General features: G+C 56.5%; 2 protein-coding genes across 2 annotated transcripts; one reads left to right on the forward strand and one right to left on the reverse strand.

The window, feature by feature from the left end:
• Positions 1-1,042: 1,042 nt before the first annotated feature.
• On the forward strand, positions 1,043-10,185 carry BESB_004350 (uncharacterized protein; the record flags this gene model as incomplete). The annotated part of the gene is made up of 13 exons (XM_029359190.1): positions 1,043-1,114; positions 1,373-1,451; positions 1,878-2,048; positions 2,366-2,428; positions 2,706-2,795; positions 3,300-3,464; positions 3,723-4,039; positions 4,477-4,539; positions 5,336-5,419; positions 6,023-7,201; positions 7,344-7,440; positions 7,910-8,713; positions 9,359-10,185. 13 exons carry the CDS (start codon positions 1,043-1,045, stop codon positions 10,183-10,185), a joined length of 4,011 nt encoding a protein of 1,336 aa, XP_029222103.1.
• Positions 10,186-11,277: 1,092 nt separating this feature from the next.
• On the reverse strand, positions 11,278-15,968 carry BESB_004360 (putative protein disulfide isomerase-related protein (provisional); the record flags this gene model as incomplete). The annotated part of the gene is made up of 9 exons (XM_029359191.1): positions 11,278-11,415; positions 11,695-11,810; positions 12,273-12,466; positions 12,898-13,013; positions 13,272-13,422; positions 13,970-14,111; positions 14,415-14,522; positions 15,040-15,191; positions 15,772-15,968. The coding sequence occupies 9 exons, from the start codon at positions 15,966-15,968 to the stop codon at positions 11,278-11,280; spliced, it is 1,314 nt and encodes a 437-aa protein (XP_029222104.1).
• Between the last annotated feature and the right edge of the window lie 1,924 nt (positions 15,969-17,892).

The raw sequence follows: 17,892 nt of genomic DNA on the forward strand, positions 1-17,892 counted from the left end.
CGCACACTTTGCATCCTGCATAGGAAGCATACCACCAACGATGTAGCGCTAATTTCCGATATACGAGCTCCCTTTAACCACGTAGTTCAGGCATCCATGCACGCGAGTCAAAAATTGTGACCCTGCAGCAGTGGCCGGCCGCGTTCTCTCGATGCTTGTCGGGCCTCCACTTTGCTGCTCAGCGCACATGGCGCGTATTCACTTGATGCCGACTGTTTTCTCGGCTCTCGCCGCGGCACATCGGTCGGTGATACCCAACACAGACTAGTGGTCTGCACTAAGGCAAGTGCTTACTTCACCGTGCGCCCAAGGGTGCCGGAAGACTGTGCCTACTAATGCCATCTCGGTTTCTTGATGCTGAAGTAGAGGTGGCAGCACAGAAGTCTCGAAAGCGTACACCTTGGCTGATAAATTTCTCGCCGCCATGGAGACCGCGGAGGCATTTAACAAAAAAGACCCAGACATTACTTATGAGGTAAGTGTATGAGAAGCTGCTCGCTTGGTGCTCCTGAAACCGGTGACGCCCGCAATAGGTGCTCCGTACGTCGCATTCGCTCAGTAGCAGCACACGAAGAAATACTTTGTCGCGGAGCTTGGTGCGGCAATCTTCAGTTCACTTCAGAAAGCATCGCCGCTTGTCAAAAGACCAAACATATTAGGAGTCCCTGTCCGCATGGCTTCTCGAACGTCGGCGGCGTCAGCGCTCCATGTTCTTCCAAGAACAGTTTCTCGTGCGGCAGACGCCGGAGGGATCACAACCGATTCGAGACGTCGATGAAGCCAACGCACGAGAAAGAACCTCCAAACTCATGTGGTCTTGTGCGCTCACTTTTGCGTGAACGCGTTGACCCCAGCTTAGCACCTTGGATACGGCTTGGCTTCTCACAATTGACCCTGCGAATGCTCCAGCTATGTACCCAGGTGACTCGCCAAAGCGGCAAAGGTGGAGCAGTTCAATCTTTGGCCAGACTAGACACATTCAGTGAGAGCTCTTGTGCAGAGACCTGGGTGACTGCAGGAACTGGAGAAGCTCAGCCGGGCGATGCGGTCGCGAGACTTCCGCGGGCTTCTGCATAACTATGTCGACGAAATCGCGGATCCCCAGCACAAGAAGGTGACGCTTTCAAGTCTTGCTACAACGGAGAGCTAGCGCCTTGCAGAGTCTATTACGGAAAGCTCCGCGTTCCAGCGTGACCAGCAGCTGCTGCAGGGGCTCTTGCCTAAAATATCAGAGTTAGCGTCGGGTTCGCACCTCAAAGGAACGCAAGAACGGCTGAGCTTGCAGCACCTATTCCTGTCGTCTCTGCTTTCTAGAGAGAGCATGTCGCCTTGCAGTTCGTCGTCGCGTGACCTTCAATTGTCATCCTCACAGGAACAGGAGGATTACTTGCTGCAACTGGAGGAGCAGGGAGACACGCCGAAAGGCTGCGTTCTCTTGAGACCAGAAGTCGGTAAGCGGCTTTGCTGCCGTTGGTCCAGTTTTTAAAGGCATCGGCCTGTCACTTCAAAAGCCCGTTCTCTCCGCTGAGAAAGACGCGTCAGTCAAATGCAGTGAAGCGCCCTTCCATCTCTCTATCAACTATTAATTAGTATAAAGTTCCTTGAACACAGCGTAGACGAAATCTCACACCCTTGTCTCCTCACCGATATGACGCAGCTGCCTACGGTGTTCGCAGGTGGTGATTCCGTGCTTTGTTCTGTGAGCCAGCGCCACGCGCTCAAGCAAACGCTGCCGCCGCGCTGTTCTGAAAGGGACTCATCACTCAGATGACGAATTCTCGTTGATGGTACAGCAGAGGAGACTCGGCCTCCTCTGGTGGGGTTGCTCAAGACTCTCGAAAGGATAAAATCTGGTGCCTGGCGGCCTCTGTGCGCAGGCTGCTGCGTGAAGACTGATCTCGTTTACCCTAATGGCGTGTACCAGAAGTGCTTCATCAACGTATGCTACTCGCCGTGGATCCAAGACTTTACACTCGAGCAGCGCGATGGCGGCGCCGCAGTGAACCTTCCGTACAGCATCGCGGCGCCGCGGCCAGACAAAGACAAACGTGAGGATGGGATCGAGGCCCCGGGGGGCTTTCCAACACTTTTTGTACCGCAGGCCTACGCGAAGACTCTCAGTATCGACTTAAGGTTGTATGAGATGCTGGCAGTCTGTGAATGTGTGAGCCTCACTGGAGCCGACGCTTGTAGCCGCGCGGAGATCTGTGAAGTGTTTTTCTCTGCCGTGAACTTCCGGTGCGCAGGAGGGCAGTTGCTAGGGGCCTGGCAATCAAAGCTGTCGCTGCCTGAGTGCACTCGCAGAGCAATGAAGAAGCTGATTTCCATCTAAATCTCTCTCAGCGGTGGTGTGTGCGGTGCGCAGACGGCAACGCATGCCTCACATTTGATGTGTGCGTGAGCACAAATACCTTCGGACAATGCCACAGTAAGTGTTGCTTCTGGCGCAACTGGCAGAACGACGGAATGCGTGATTTTACATACAACACCGCTCTTCGGTGGCTCACTCTCCCGACTCCCAGAGAGACCTCAACGCGCCACCCGCCACATCTCTGCGACGGGCACGTCTGTATCTTGTAGGAGCACCTGTTGTGCAGCATAGGTGCGCTGCCGCGTTACTCTTCCTCTGCCTTCGCGGGCTGTGGAGGCTTGGAGAAAAGCTCAAACGACCTTCGCGCGTTGGTTTCTTCCCCGCGGGCGCTCAGGACAGCCGGCGCTTTTGCGCATCCTCATCGAGAGCTGCACCGAAAGAGTCAACGCATGCTTTCTCAAAGGCGGCGAGCGGATTCATCCAGGCGAGTTAAAAAGCTCTAGAGGCGAGCTGTGGTATCTCTGTAGCCCTATGACCAAGTCTTCTCCCATGAGGCTTTCTCGGGTCGCTTCAGTCTGCGCTTCGAGGCGGTGTCTCTGCGGCGTCTACCTGCGCTGCCAGCCGGCCGTTCGTACATCGCCAAAACACCAAGATGGCTCTTCGTTCTTTCTGCAACACTTTTTCACGCGTTTGCGCACAGCTACCTGGAAGGTGATGCCTAAGGGGGCTTGAGTCTCTCTCCCTCTCGCTGCCGCTGGCGGCCTCGCTTTTTTCGCTGCACCAATTCGAAAACCAACGCCGGACTTGCCCATCGCCTCGTGCCAAAACGCCTGCTCTTTGTGTGTGGATGCTGGCCGCCGAGAGAGACGCGGAGGCCCTGAAGGCCTGCTTGGGGCGCTCGCGCAGCGACTCTTCTTGCCGGGCTTTTGTCGCCCCCGTTGCGAGGCTGACGCTCCTGCCGTTCCTCGGCGGCGTGTCTTTCCTGCAGACTTCCAAGTTCTTCGAAAACTACGGTGCAAAGGCGACCTGCCGGGCCTAACGTCGATCCGAGAGGACCTGCTCTGCGACAAGGAGGCCTTCTGGCGGCAGCGGCGGAGGGAGCTCGAGGCGCGCCGCGTGAAGAGGCAGGAGGCTGGCGAAGCCCCCGAAGACGGTAAAAAGAAACAATCGGTGTCATGACTCCACAGCCTTCCCATTTTTTCTCCGAAGGCGGGACACTAGCGACTCTCGTGACCCTACCCCCTCCGCGGGCGGTGGCGCGTTCACATCCGCGACTCCCAAAGCCTCAGTCTCCAGCGCTCAGTCTTCCCAGGGCCGCAGTGACGCAAGCAGGAGGCCTCTCATGCGCCGCACCACCATGGTGTATTTTTTTCTCCTGCGTGCAATCGCTGTGCCTGTGCCTCGACTTCAGCCGTCACGCCGAAAGACCTGCGGAAGCTAGCGAAAAAAGCCAAAGTGAAGAGCCGCGTCGTCGGGCAGAGACAAATCTCAGACCAGGAAAGGGGGGGCTGTGGCGGGGCGACAGGATGTGCGGCGCCGGATGCCGACTCCGAGGTCCCCCATGGAGCGTCGCCCGCGCGCCAGAGTGAGAAAGACGACGATAACGACAGTATCCAGAGCGAACTGCATGCGAAGCTGAAGAAAGAAGAAGAGTTGAAGCCCGGAGAGTTCCGAATCATCCACCAAGGAACCGTCGATCTATCCGAGCTCTTTGGCGAGCAGTCCATGGTACACGACGAGGCTTTAACGCGCCTTGATGTCCAGGGGAATTGCATGCGTATTTTGAAGCAGCAGACGAAGGGAGCTGTCTTCAAGTCGCACCTCTGCTCCAGCACCACCCGTGGACGTGTCCGCCAACTCGACCTTTCTCGCGAATGCCAGATTGCGCAAATTCCGCTTCGCTGGCTGCACCGAAGCCGCATGCGCCACATGCATTCTCTGTCGAATAGGTCCTACGCACGCCCTAGTCTTTGCCTGACTCTCAGGCGGCGCCTGTCCTCTTTACGTCCAGGGATAGTCTTGTGCACTTGCAGCTTAGCGCGCCGAGAAGGCAAAAACTGCGGAGGTGTGGGCTCGAGCACATATGCGAGGAGGAGTGTAGAAGTGCGTATGCATGCGACTCAGTTTTATGTGTTTACAGAGTGTGTGGCGTGCCGCTCTTGCAGCTGCCTATGCACAAAACAATTCCAGAGAATCTGCGAGTGGAAATCCACGTCGGCGCCTCCGTGGTATGTTCAGCGCGAACTGAAACAAAAAGAGCACTTTTCCAGCGCCTGTCTGTTTTCATTATCTGCATCAACTTCACTCTTAGTCTGTCTCGTGGCTTTCGAGTTGACCGGAGCTCCGCGACTCCAACAGGCCTCGATGCGCGCCGAGGGCACTTCTGGCACGTCTAGTGAAAGCGGCACGTTCCGGTGCTCCATGCTCGCATCGTATTTCCGTGAAAAGCAGACTTATTAAGAACGAGCTGTATTTGTATACGATACTTATATTCGCGCAGGACCCATAAAGGCGTATAGCATTCACATTGGGTTCGAAGATGCACCATGGCAATTGTGAATCTCTCACTTGCTTGCCCCGAACCACAGTCGGATCACACCGACCTGTACGGCCGGCTGTTATATATATCTGTATACAAACGTATATTTACATGTATATACATATATATGTATAAATATATGTATATGCATGCATACGAGTTCATGTGTGAGCGTCAAGGCCGAATGTGCCCTTTTGCACACACGTGTTTGCTCCTAGTGTTTTTGAAGACTCTTGGCGAGGTTCAGACATGAACCCTCATTGAGTTGAGCTCCGCAAGAGCTTTAGATATATGCTATGTATACGTATATGTATATATATTTGCATCTACGTGCTTTGTCAAATACAGTGGGATGTATGGAGCTCCTTGCGTCGCCCGTGCGCTGCCTGCAGCAGACGAGACCTGTCGCAGCGATGAAGAAGCCACAAACAGCACACTATGGATGCGTTTCGTCTCCGGTTTGTTTGCTCTCTTTTTAATTGCAGGCCTCGAGCGCAGAACTCAATGTAGCGGTCTCCGAGGATAACCGCGTGGTATCGATTCACTGCAAACAAACCAAAGCGGAGATTGTGAGTCTGTGGACTTCAGCCGTATCCAGTAGTCTGTTTGCTTCCTTGAGAACGTCAACACCTTCATTGCATCGCTTGTACGTGGCGGCGCGGCATTTTCCGCTTGAGATCCGCTCTAACCTCGCGACGAGCTCTTTCAGAGAGCTGTGTGGCTGCTTCGACTCTTTTTCTTTCCGCGAAGGGAGGGGGGACTAAAGCTTGTAACAGCGGACTTAGCTGGCGTCTTTTGGCTGGCGTGTTGGCCTCGCCAGGTCATTCCTTGCACTGCGCAGCAGCACCCATGGCACGGCTAGGCGTCGGCTGGGTGGCAAGCATGCAGCTCGGCCTCTAGCGTCTTGTTCAGTGACCTCTCCGCCGCTTCGCAGCTCGCCTCTAGCGTCTTGTTCAGTGACCTCTCCGCCGCTTCGCAGCTCGCCTCTAGCGTCTTGTTCAGTGACCTCTCCGCCGCTTCGCAGCTCGCCTCTAGCTGGTCCCACGCCCAGCACTGAAGCGGCCGCAGTCTGCTTTTCGAAGCGGCGCGCTTCATCCCAGACGCCCGCGCTCCCCCCACCTTTGCTGGTCGCCTGTCGCCGTGTCTGTCTTGTGTGTGTTTGCTTGGGGCAGCAGACCGTGTCGCTGCCTTTCGCGGTGGACTCTGCCTGCGGCCGCGCGCAGTTCTTTCCCGAGACGCACCGCCTGCAACTGACGCTGCCTGTGCTGCGCGCGGCGCTGCGCGCGCAGGGCGCAAGGGAGACGCCGTCAGCGAGCGACGAGGCCACCAGCCGCGAGGCCGCGCCCTGCGGCGAGTCTCCACGCGGCGACGCAGCCCCGCTGAGCTCTGCTGAGGACGTGCGCGAGGCGGTGGCCGCGGCTGAGGAGCTCTCGCGTGCGCAGAAGGAGCGGCAGCGTGAGGAGGAGCTGCGGCCTCCAGCTCTGAGCCGCGCCGCGGAAGAGAGCCCCGAGACGAGCGCGGACCCTCAGAGGAATGGCGACAGCGAGAAGGGGCGCTGTGACAGCCCGTGTCTGCGGGCGCCAGCAGGCGGCCTGCGGAAGTCGGCGCTGCACTCAGTCGAGGCTGGAGGCGACTTCCAGCCGCGAGACGCAAACGGCGAGCCGCACCAGCCCAGCACTCTCTGCCTCCGCGAAGAGCTCCTTGCACAAGACGGAAGGGGCGGGGGAAGGGGGCGAAACTCTCTCGCTCGCGGCGGCCTGCTAGAAGTATCGGATCCCGAGTTCAGCCGCATCGCGCAGAGGGTTGCAGCAGCCGAGGTCTCCAAGACTCCCGCAGAGACTCTCCACACCGCGCGCGCAGCCCCGCTTGCCGCTAAGTGTCAAGGGCTGGTCCCCGGGGCTCGACGCCCTCCTGCTGCGGGAGGCGCGTCCTCTCAGCCGCAGCGACTGGAGTTTGAGAAGGTGCTTCTGGTGCGAGAAAACGCAGAAGACGCACGCGACGCCTTCGAGGTCGAGACCGCGACCCCCTGCTTCGTGGAGTGCGTCGACACGGCACAGCCTCTTGGAGGCGACGCGGCTGGGGCAAACGAACCGCGGGCGCGTTCGCGTCCGCATTCGCGCTCGCCGCAGACTGAGGGTGAGACCGCGCGCGTTCTCCGCGCAGCCGCTCCTCCCCCTGAGGATGGCCGCTTCAGGAACGCCGCGCGGGGGGACGCGGACGACGACGCAGTCGAGCTGGCGCAGCCGGAGGTCATCGAGACGCAACAGAATCTGCTGTTGCGCTTCGCGCTCCCTCCTGCATGCGTCGCCTTCAACCCGAGGGACAGCAAGATTGAAGTGCACCAGCGCGATGTAAGTGCGTGGCTATCCCAGCGGGGCCTGGGCGGGCACTCGACGGGGGAAGAAGAGGCGGAAGCGACAAAACGTGCCGCCGAGAGAACGCGCGCATTCCCCTCTGTGTGCTGTCTTCTTCGCATGCGGCTTTCGCTTTCAGATTTCGATTCGCTTTCGCCTTCAACGTACGTGGGCGGAGGGAGCCGGCGCGGCAGAGCAGCAGACGGCGCGATGCACTTCGGGCGCATCCTCCAACAGTAAGTCGGCTCTGTCTAATTCTATGTCTATACATATATTTATATCTGTATATTTTTCATAGGCGGATAGAACCTGGTGGAAGCAGAGCTAGTGCGGGCGCTTGTGCGGGGCGAAGGCCGCTGCGGCAGCTGTCGAGCACGAGACAACGGGACTCTACACGCACCCGCGATATCTGTGGAGAACCTGGTGCATGCAGCACATATGAGACAAAGTCGGTCTTCCAACCTATATATATAATATACTATATAGAGGTAGCTGCCTGTGCGTAGGCCATGGAGGACTTTCGTAAGTGTGAATACATTTACGTACTTCTGCGCCTGGCTTGCGCACACCCGGCGTTTCCTGTTTGCATTGAGCACGCATCTCAGTTTTTGATTTCTCCGCTCCTCCCCCCCCCAGCCTCCTCCCCGTTCTCGAGGTTCCTTTCCTTACAAGACTGCGTTTTTTTCCTTTTCGCGTGGTTCGCAGCTGCAGGTCTGTCAGGGCATTGCCCGCGCGCGTCTCCTCCGCTCTCTCCGCGCGGAGATGCAGCGATTCCCTCTGGCCGTCTCTGGGCGTGCTGGAAGGGAGAGGCCCTCGACGCCTTGGATGAGCTTCAACACAGATTGTTCCTAAGCACAGGCGACGACGCGCTGCAGCCCCGCGTCACGACTGGAGAGGCAGAGGAGGCGCCCGCAACTCTTCTTCAAAGCCCCGCGCAGAAAGGAGGCACAGGAGACGAGGGGGGGGGACATCAAGAGCCCGAGGGAGAGCGCGCCACAGGCGAGGCTGCCGCGTCTGACAGGGCACTGGATGAACGCGAGCGAGAGACCGGGGAGACAGCTGCATCGCTCGTCTCGCCTCCTCCGACAGGCGGGGAGGGAGAATCCTCCACGCCTTGTGTCTCGCGAGAGACAAAGGGAAAGGAGGCTGAGAGTGCTTTTTCTTCAGCAGCAGTCGAGGCGGACGCGGTCGACCCGCAGCCTCCGAAGTCCGACGGAGGGGGCGCTGCGGCCTGCGAAGAAAACGAGCTGAGGAACGAACTAGAAAGCGCCGACCGCGAGAGAAAAGGCCCGGACGGCCAAGGTCCGGCGTGCCTCTCACCGCAGACAGAGGCATCTCCCTCGGCAACATCTCTCTCGGCAACATCTCCCTCGTCGCCTCTGTCGACTGAGGCGCAAGTTGAAGCAGAAAAGTCTGAAAGACGGCAGGACGCGGCCAAGCTCGCGTCGTCATGCGTCGCTCACGTCGTCCTGCGGAAAAAGAGGCGCGGCTTGTGGGGGGTGGCTCCAGGTGAGACAAACCTCCAGAGTCCGCAGACGAGCGCGTTCATACGCATCGCGGTGGGTCTCGCTCTTTGAGGCGAAACTTTTCGCCTTTAGCCATACATCTACCCTCTAACAGGGTCTCCATATATAGCCCGCCGTATACGAAACATTGGGTTACACATGTATACATATAGATTCATACGTATAGATATATATATATATATATATATATATATATATATATATATATATATATATATATATATATATGCAATTGAGTGCATGCATATGTGCAAGTATGGGCAGCCTGTTTTCCTTCGCGTATCCGCGCCCAGGCAGCACAAGAGACAAGTTGCGGACACAGCGTGAGTGGATAGGATCTCGTGAATGCATTCTAATTAATTACGCTTGTCGCGCTCTATGCGTGTTTGTGAGGAGGGGCGAAGAGAGAGGCTCGCGGAGTAGGCAAGGGCAGAAACGTGGCTCGAACCCGCCGCTTGTGAATTAAAAAGCAGCCCCGAGTAGTTGCGTGCATCATGATTACAAGATAAGCAACTATCATCTGCGTGGAAAGGAGTCCGCGATCCGAACTGCATCAGAGCTGGCCTCGCGCCGTCCCCGGGAGACATCTAGCTTTTCTCTTTTTCTTTTTTGTCTCTTTCTTGGACAGGTCAGGCGCTTGTGTGGAGCGCACGCCCACCTCTTCTTCTCGGTGAAGCTCCGTGCAGCCACGCTGCTGCGGCGGAGGCCGATGGAGGGCCTCCGGAGTTGCCCAACCCTCTTCAGCCTCGCCGCGCGAACCAACCGATGAAAGAGTGCAGCGGCGGAGAGAAGCAGGGAGGGAGGGTGGCGGACGCCCGTCCAGCGAGAGTCCTCTGCAGCTCAATCGGCGAGGCGGAGGAGGGCGCAGAGCCGCGCCCGTCTGCCAAGGAAGCGCCGCGAGGCGAAGGCGAAAAAACGGGAAAAGACGCAGGAAAAGCGCGAGGAGGCAGGCGGAAGGTACGCATCATATCTGACTCCGATGATGAGGAGGCAGAGGAGGGCGACAGGCTCGCGAGTGAAGAGGAGAGAGATGCGCGCACAGAGGAGAAGGAGGCGAGGGGCGTCGCGATCGCAGCGAGGAAGGTCGAGGTGACGGCAGAGAAGGTAAGTCACGAAACCAAAGCAGCGAACGCAACGTCAGGATGCCGGCGCACAGAATCGCTGTGCTCTCTCGAAAGCGCTGCCGATGAAGTGGAAGGCGGAGAGACTCATAAAACTCAACGCCGCCTCGCTGAAGCAGAGAAGGCGCAAAGGAGGCAAGCCAGCGGGGCGCCCGTCGACGCGCCAGAAGGCCGCAAAGAGACACAGAGCGAAGGCACAAGAGAGCGAAGAGAAATAGAAGAAATTAGAGGGCCTGCACTCGATCTCGACGAGGAGGAACTCGACCCCAAGCGAGCGGCCTCCGTCGTTGGCCGGCTGCTCCTGCTGGGGAGCTCCCTCTGGCAAGAAATCTGAAAAAAGAAATCTTTTTTTTTGAGAAGGGGCTGCACGCCAAGGGGGTGCCGACCACGTGGCGTGTGCATTTTCTTCTCCTCTCTCTCCACGCCGGCAAATGCGGTTGCTTGCAGTGCGTTCGCTTCGGAATCGAAATGAATTCGGGCGCTGTGATCCTCGGGATCCTTATGGGGTTCCAGTTTTCAGACTCTTCTCTCCATCTTTTTTAAAAAAGTCTTAATCTCTCCTGCGTCTCATCTGTGTTCCAGAGTTATCTCTTGAAGGCTCTTCAGAAGCGACAGGATATATGTGTATATATTGCTTGAAAACTTGATTTTATTTTTCAAAAGTAAAAATAGTTTTTAATGGAATTCCACGTGTCTGTATGTGTGTTCTCCTATTGGTGACCTCGAGTGTATCCTGCCGTGCGGCTCGAAAGTGAAAACAGTGTACGGACTCGCTGCGGGACGGCCTAAAGAACTTATATACGGATGCGTATAGAGAGAGCCACGTGCGCAGCAGCAGGCATATGCAGACATTTTTGAGTGGATGTGGACAGGCGAGATAGGCAAAGAGAGATCTGCCGAGAGATTTGCAGACACGCAAGGCGTCTCGAGAAGGCGGAAAATGGGTATTCAGGGGGGAATCGCAACGAGAGATAGACTCCCGTAGACGGTCTGTAGTTCGGGTATCGCGTGTCTACGAAGGACTGAAGAAAAAGCTCGATCGAGCGATAGACAGACAAGAGATGAGACGAGTGAATCAGATATCTCCGGGTTTTGCACAGGACGCAAAAACACACAAACTAAACGACACAGGAGAGACTCAGGGCTCCTCAGCCCCCCCTCACCCCCCCCCCCCCCCCATCCCCACCCGACCGCGCCTGAGTACCCTGGGCTCGCGGCGACAGAAAGCCTGAGAGCGCCGCGAGAGACACTCGCGTGGCTGGCGCCTCCTCGCACGGCTTCTGTCACTCCGCTGCGGCGCGTTCGGCGAGGAAGACGGCGGGAGCGCGTTAGACCTGCGTCGCAGCAACGCTCAAGAAGAAGAGAGGGGTCGCCGCGTGATTCTTCACGGGGAACGCGAGACGCTCACGGTTCAGCGTGGCGTCAATCACAGCTCGTCCTTCGGCAGCTCTTCGTTCTCGCCGTCCCACGCGCGTGCGTTCTCGAGCTTCTTCAGCGTCTTGGGCAGATCCGAGATCGGTGCCTTGCCCGCCAGCAGCTGCGTGAGGAACGTGTTGATGCTCTCCTGAAAAAGAGAAAAACGCGCACAGAAAACGCTGAAGGAGCCAGCCGCCAGCCAACACACGACGCTGCGCCAGCGTGGCAATGAAAAAAACAACGCGAGCAAAAATTTGTAGAAGACTCCACCGAAAAGACAGGAAGGGACACGCGGACCCTACACAGAGGGGGGGGGGGGGGGGGGGGGCGGCGACCGGTTTCCTCCTCCCCCCCCTCCCCCCCCCCCCCCCCCCCCCCCCCCCCCCCCCCGCCCCCGCCGTTCTTGATCTTTTTGCGCGTCGCTCACCTTGCTGAAGTCGCCGCGGTGAATCGTGTACTTCCCCTTGGAGAGGTGGATGGCGACCACAGCAGGGTAGCCGAAGGCCAAATTGAGCTGCTCCTCGAACTCAAACTGATCTCCTCCTAAAAAATAAAAGAAAGGGGCGCAATCTTTCTCGCGATTCTGTCTCGGCTCCGCGGGAAGAGCGACCAGATGCGGATTGATGCGCACCGCTCCCAGTGGGCGTCGTTCGCAAGCTGAGAGGGCGCCTGGCGCTTAATAACGATGCCGTCTTCTAGCTTCAAAGCAAACGTAACTGCCTTATTGCAATCCAACGCTTTTAGCGCACGTACCGTTACTCTCAAACATACAGCTAAACTCGATAGCCGTATGTATTCATTCAAATGCATAAGCCCCGTCCTCCCTCGGCCTCCATGTGCCACGCGACTAGACAGGTAAAATACAACTCAGGAGGGCTCTGAAAACTTGAAAGGTTCCCGAGCTGGTTCGATGAGCTCCTTCCTCTTGTCCGCTCTGCCGCGATATCACTTTTTGACTATATACTTTCAAGTCTTTTTTCCAACTTTTTCTGATTTTGTCTTTACCCTGCGACCAGAAGAAAGTAATGGGCATGTGGAACGAGGCGCGGACGACCTGGTTGAGCATGGCGAGGTACTCGTTGCGCTTCTCCTTCTTGCTGTCGAGGATGTGCGGCAAGAAGGCAATCACGCAGAGCCGGGAGCCACACGCCTCGCGGAACTGCTCCTCCTTGAGCAGCTGCTCAGCGGAAACGTTGGCGCTGAAAAAACAAAAAAAAAATGAATGTGACACAATCGCATGCATCGCTGCACGCTTCCCGCTGTCTCACAAGAATCCTGAATCCTCGTCTGCAGCAAAAATATACGACTAGAAAAGCACGTATATACTTAAATATCTGAACACCAGCTCGACGCAAGTTGAAACTAAAATCCATCCGCATAGTCGACAACCGCAGTCGATGCGAGTTCCTCCATTCCGATCTCCTTTGCTGCGCTCAACAGTCTGAATCTTTACATGAAGTCCCTCATTCACCGCGCCGATACCTCCACGTATATGCATGCATATATATATGTATGTATTCATCAGCATATACACCCATGTATGTGTATATATGTGTGGACTGAGTGAGAGTGTAAATCTCCCATATCAGCGCGTCCGCCGTCTCCAGTCTTCCGTTCTGCGGGTCTTTACCTGAAGAACTCCATGGCGTATTTCAGGATGCTTTCCAGCGTGCGCGCGCCTTCGTAGTCCTTAGCGAGCGAGACGCTCTTCTCGCCGGCGGGGAAGAGCTTCAGAGTTGGGAAGCCCTGAAAAGAGAAAATCAGAAACCAACTGACAGTGCGCGTGTCCGAAGCCCAACAGAGTTTGCAGCAACAGGCCGCACACGAGGAGCCGCACCGAGGTGCAGTCGGATGCGCGCGAATCTCAAAGCAGAGAGAACGGAGTCGATGGATCGAGCTGAAGCCGCCTGGCGAGCGGCGAGTTAATCGCGCGCGAGGACGCCTGAGTCTCGGCCTCGCCCGCAAGCGAGAAATAAAAAAAAAAATCCAAGAAAGCGCGCTTACCCGAATGCCGTAGGTGCTTGCGAGGACCTTCTCCGTGGTCGCGTCGACTTTGCCGACTTTGACTTTTCCCTTAAGCGCCGTGGCGACTTCCTCCCACGTCGGCGCCAGGGCTTTACAGTGTCCGCACCACGGCGCGTAGAACTCCACGAACCTGCAGCCACGTAGAGACCGGTAAAATAGTGAAGAAGACTACAGTTAGAGGACAGACAACCGAGTGCTCCATGGCTCCAGCACGTCACCCCCCCGCTGGACTGCTTGCCCGTCGCTATGGTGCCTGCGCGCTCGCGAAGACGCGCTCGAGATCGATGCGCGGGATTCGCCACACCGCGACAGAAATACTTCCCTTCAAGTGAACTCTGTAGCGAGCGATGCCAGTAAAGATACGCACACGTACAGAGACAGAGACAGAGACACAGGGAGACAGATGAGATACAAAAACAGAAATACTGATCCACATACAGATACGGGTAGAGATGCAGATACATACAGAGATACAAACATAGAGAGACACACCGATACAGATAGTGATTCAGATACAGATAAAGATAGATACATGTAGAGATACAAATACAGATAGAGCTACAGATGCAGAGAGATATGCAGAAACAGATAGAGGGGCGTTTATTCAGGTGGGAGACGGGTTCATGGGCGGCGGCGCGAGAGAGGAAACTCGGCACGAAGACTGCCGTTTCGCCTACCAGACGCTCTTTTCGTCCTTCATGACGAGCTGGTTAAAGTTCGCGTCGGTCAACTCGATCACATCGGAGGTGCCCTCGCTCTTCTGCGAGCTGCTGTCGCTGGAGGAAGACGCCGGCTTGTCGGAGCCAGCGTCGATTTTGCCTGCGGACGCATGCGGGCAGCCATCGCATGTCGCGCTCCAAATCCGCGCTTTTTGCCGCGCGGAAATTAGACCAAAAATTCAAAGAAATAGAAAAGAATTGCCGCAGCTCCCCGCGCGGCCTGCGAAAACAGGCAGGGAGGCACTCGCCTCGTCAGACATAGGGCCGCATAGAGACAGAGTCAAAACACGCGTAAGAAGGCGCAGACATCCGCGCGTCTGTGCGTATGCCTGTGGACTCTATCAACCGAGACGCATGCAGACGCGCAGACAGCCGGGATTCGATTCTTCTCTGAGTTTCTAACCTGCGAGACGCGCTCTGGCGAGCTTGCCGGCGTGCATCGTCGCGAACTCGACAAGCGAGGCGGCGTCGCGAGCTTGGTTGTAGTCGAATGTCTTTGGCGATTTGCCGCCTGAAGGCGCACAAAAAACAAAGAATAAAGGAGCAAGAATGCACAGCGACGACGCGAGAGGATGCAGACAGAGAAACAGAAGGACCGGAAAAGACGCAGACAGATCTCCCGCGGCGGCAGGTCTTTAGCGCAAAGCTCCACGAGGGCAGCGCTGTTCAGGACCCCAGACCACACACGCAGGAGACCAGGGAAAGCGAGATCAGCAAAACAGAGTGGAAGTGCGCTCCCATGTATGCAGCCAACGATGTGCACAGGTGCGGCCGCGCGCCTGTCCTCCCACCACGACTGTCAAAAACGAGCTCACACGCCAGAAAAAAGCAGTGTTTACTCACACCAACGCCACATCATCAATCGACGCTGATATTCACCTAATGCCGTTGCTACTTTCACCTAGCACATGCACGCCTGTCTGCAACTCGACACACTGTAGCGAAATGGATGAGCGTGGAGACCGCGGAAAGTAGGCGCATGTATATATATATATATATAATCTTTTGAAAAGCGAAGGAATTCTCACCTCTCCCGACGAAGGCCTTCACTGTTGGAAAGCCCTGAACGCCATACTCGCCCATGGCGGCTTGGTCTGAGACCGCCACGAAGGAGACGATGCCGCGCATGGCCTTCGCCGCCTTCTCGAACTCAGGCGCGAAGCGCTGGCAGTGCCCGCACCTGAAAACGCAATTCCACATGAACAACCGCGCATGCGATACATAAAAAAACTTTTCTTACGAACAATGTGTAGGTGTGCGCGACGGTGGAAGCGGAGTTCCAAGGCGCGCTGGAGAGCGCGAGCAGAAGTCTTCGAGAGACTTCGACGACAGCCTTGATGTATGTCTGTGTGATGAATCTTAGCATCCACATGCAGTTATAACCATACCAAGATACACACACATACACATACATATTTGAAGGGTTTACGGCTGATATGCACGTACACATACGTATATATCCATATATATCTGTATATTTGCGGACATGTGAAGGTGAATGCATGCGCGTGTCGTCTCACTGTCGAAGGCCTTGCAGTGAGCGCAAAAATTCTCAAATCGATCGATAGAGGAGGTAGATCCGTCCTCTGCAGATTCACATACATCTACATAAGTACATATTTTATACACATATAATATATATATGTCTGTGTGTGTATCGACGTGTTTGTAGTGCAAGCCAGGTGTAGACCTGGCATGCGCTATACACGTAGACGCACGTATCTCCGCAGCGATGGGGGGGCGTGTGTGTCGTGTCTTACCAGTCCGCGTAGAACTCGACGATGAAGAGGTCGTTGGAGTTCACGACGGTTTCTTTGAACTGCTTGCTCGACAGGACTTTCACAGGGCCGTTGGGTGCGTAGAGGCCTGCCTCCGCGCCAATTATCGGCGCGAGAAACGCGACGGAGAGAAAAGCGAGGAGCGCGAGCGCTAGCGCGCGCGACAGAGAGTCCGCCATGGTGTCGGTTGGCAACGCAAGCGCTTTTCACAGGGAGAAATTCAAGGTTTTTAGCGAGGGACAGAGTTGGCGAATGAAGGCAGAAGACGCCAAGGCAGAGGTCACTGGCGGTGCGGCGGGCGGCGCAAAACGGAGGAGAAATCGGATTTGCGTGGCGAGACTTTCTGTCTCTCCCCGAGGCGCGCGGTCTTCCCAGAAACTGCGGAAACGCGACGAGCGCGACGACCGAAAAAACCTCGATCAGCGAAGAAAGTCCAGACAAAGTGAAGTGGACGTACGCTCGAGTCGCCGGGGAGACAAGCACCGAAGGGACGCGCGAAGTGCGTGCGAAGGAACCCCATCTCTTCGCTCCGCTGTGCCTCTTGCTCTTGTCTTCTTCCTCTGCGCGCTTCTCGCCTAGAAGCGAAGCGAGCGGCGCGCCTTTTTCTCGTGGGAACCGCCGCCGCGAAGCCTCCCTGGCCTGCCGCATGCGACGCTCCCAACTCGGCTCGCGCGGAAACGCAGGTCGAACTGAATTCCAGTGGAAAGTGGCGCAGATAAAAGGGGAAAAAGGCGCTCTGGCGCGGGTTGTCTGGGAGGCGCCACACGCGAAGGGGTTCGGCGACCCGCGGATGCCGCGAGGCTGGCTGATTCCCTGCACCTTTCAGCCGTTGGAGTTTCACTTTTTTCGCTGTTTTCGGAGGGGAGACGGGCGGAAAAAAGATAGAGAGAGGACTGCCTCTCTCGCCCGCCGTGCGCAGAGAGGTTCACAGCGCCTCTCCGGGGGCGCGCGCGGCGAGAAACGGGCGAGAGACGCCGCCAGACTACACCGGGACTTGACTCTCAGCAAGCAACCCGAAAACAAGCCACGCAATCGCCACGCCCCTCGCAAACGAAAAGGAGGGAGCGAGAGAGGGGGCAAGCAGTCGCGAGCGGTTCTGTGGCGCTCCAGCGGCGGAACCTCTCGTAGGCACCTCTTCGAAGCTGGTGCAACGAGGCAGAGAGGGGAAAGTGAACAACAAAGATCCTCTCTGCAGTGGAAAGTGAACAACAAAGATCCTCTCTGCAGTAAGGCACGGCACTAGCACAGCAGATGCACGTTTGGGAAGCTGCCAGGCTTCTCGCCCAGGCTCGTTCAGAGACGTCGCAGTTAGAGGTGCCGCGCTAGCGGGATTCCCGTCCGCGGGGCGGACGCCGTAGTCCGCCAGGCACTCTCTCCATCTTCGTATCCTAGGCTAAGCGGTTCGCGTGGAGCGAGGGCAGAATGCGCAGGTCTTTCTTGCTATACGAGGATCTTCTTCACGAAAACTGGCATACGAGGATCCCATACCACGCGAACGAACCACGTCAACATATATATAAATATATATATGCATAAATAAATATACATATAAATATACATAAAAACATACACATAAGTATATGTACTTGTTTGAAGCCCGTGCTGTGTCGCGTCCTGTGCGCTCTGTCTCTCGCTAGAAGGCCTTTCACCGATCCCTGGAGGCGCGAAGAAAGGTAGTTCGGTGTGCTAGAGGCGCAGCATGATGGTATATTTTGAGTCTGCACAAAGCAACAAGGAGGGTACGGCACGTCTTGCTCGAGACAGCAAGTGAACGACTGAGAAGGGCGCGAGTGAAGCAGGGAGAAGATGCGTCTGCGGGCGACGCGCCTCGTCGTTTCGAAAAGCACGTCACAGTGAGTTCGTGTTCGGTCTCATCCCTCTTCCACGTGTTGGTTCTGTCTCGCGTTTTCTCTGTCTCGCTGCGCGCGTGTGTTCTTCTCTTAGCTGGCTTCTCTCCCTCTGTGGGCTTGCGTCTCCGCGTGTTGCCCGCGCTTCAGGGGGCGTGTGTCTGACTGCCACAAACACAGGCAGGCCAACAAGGGCGAGACGCTCTCTCTCCACACTCCGAAAAGGCCACAAACTTGAAGAAGATCTGCGACGGAC

This window comes from Besnoitia besnoiti, chromosome I (assembly GCF_002563875.1).
Source record: "Besnoitia besnoiti strain Bb-Ger1 chromosome I, whole genome shotgun sequence".
Classification (NCBI taxonomy): Eukaryota; Apicomplexa; class Conoidasida; order Eucoccidiorida; family Sarcocystidae; genus Besnoitia; species Besnoitia besnoiti.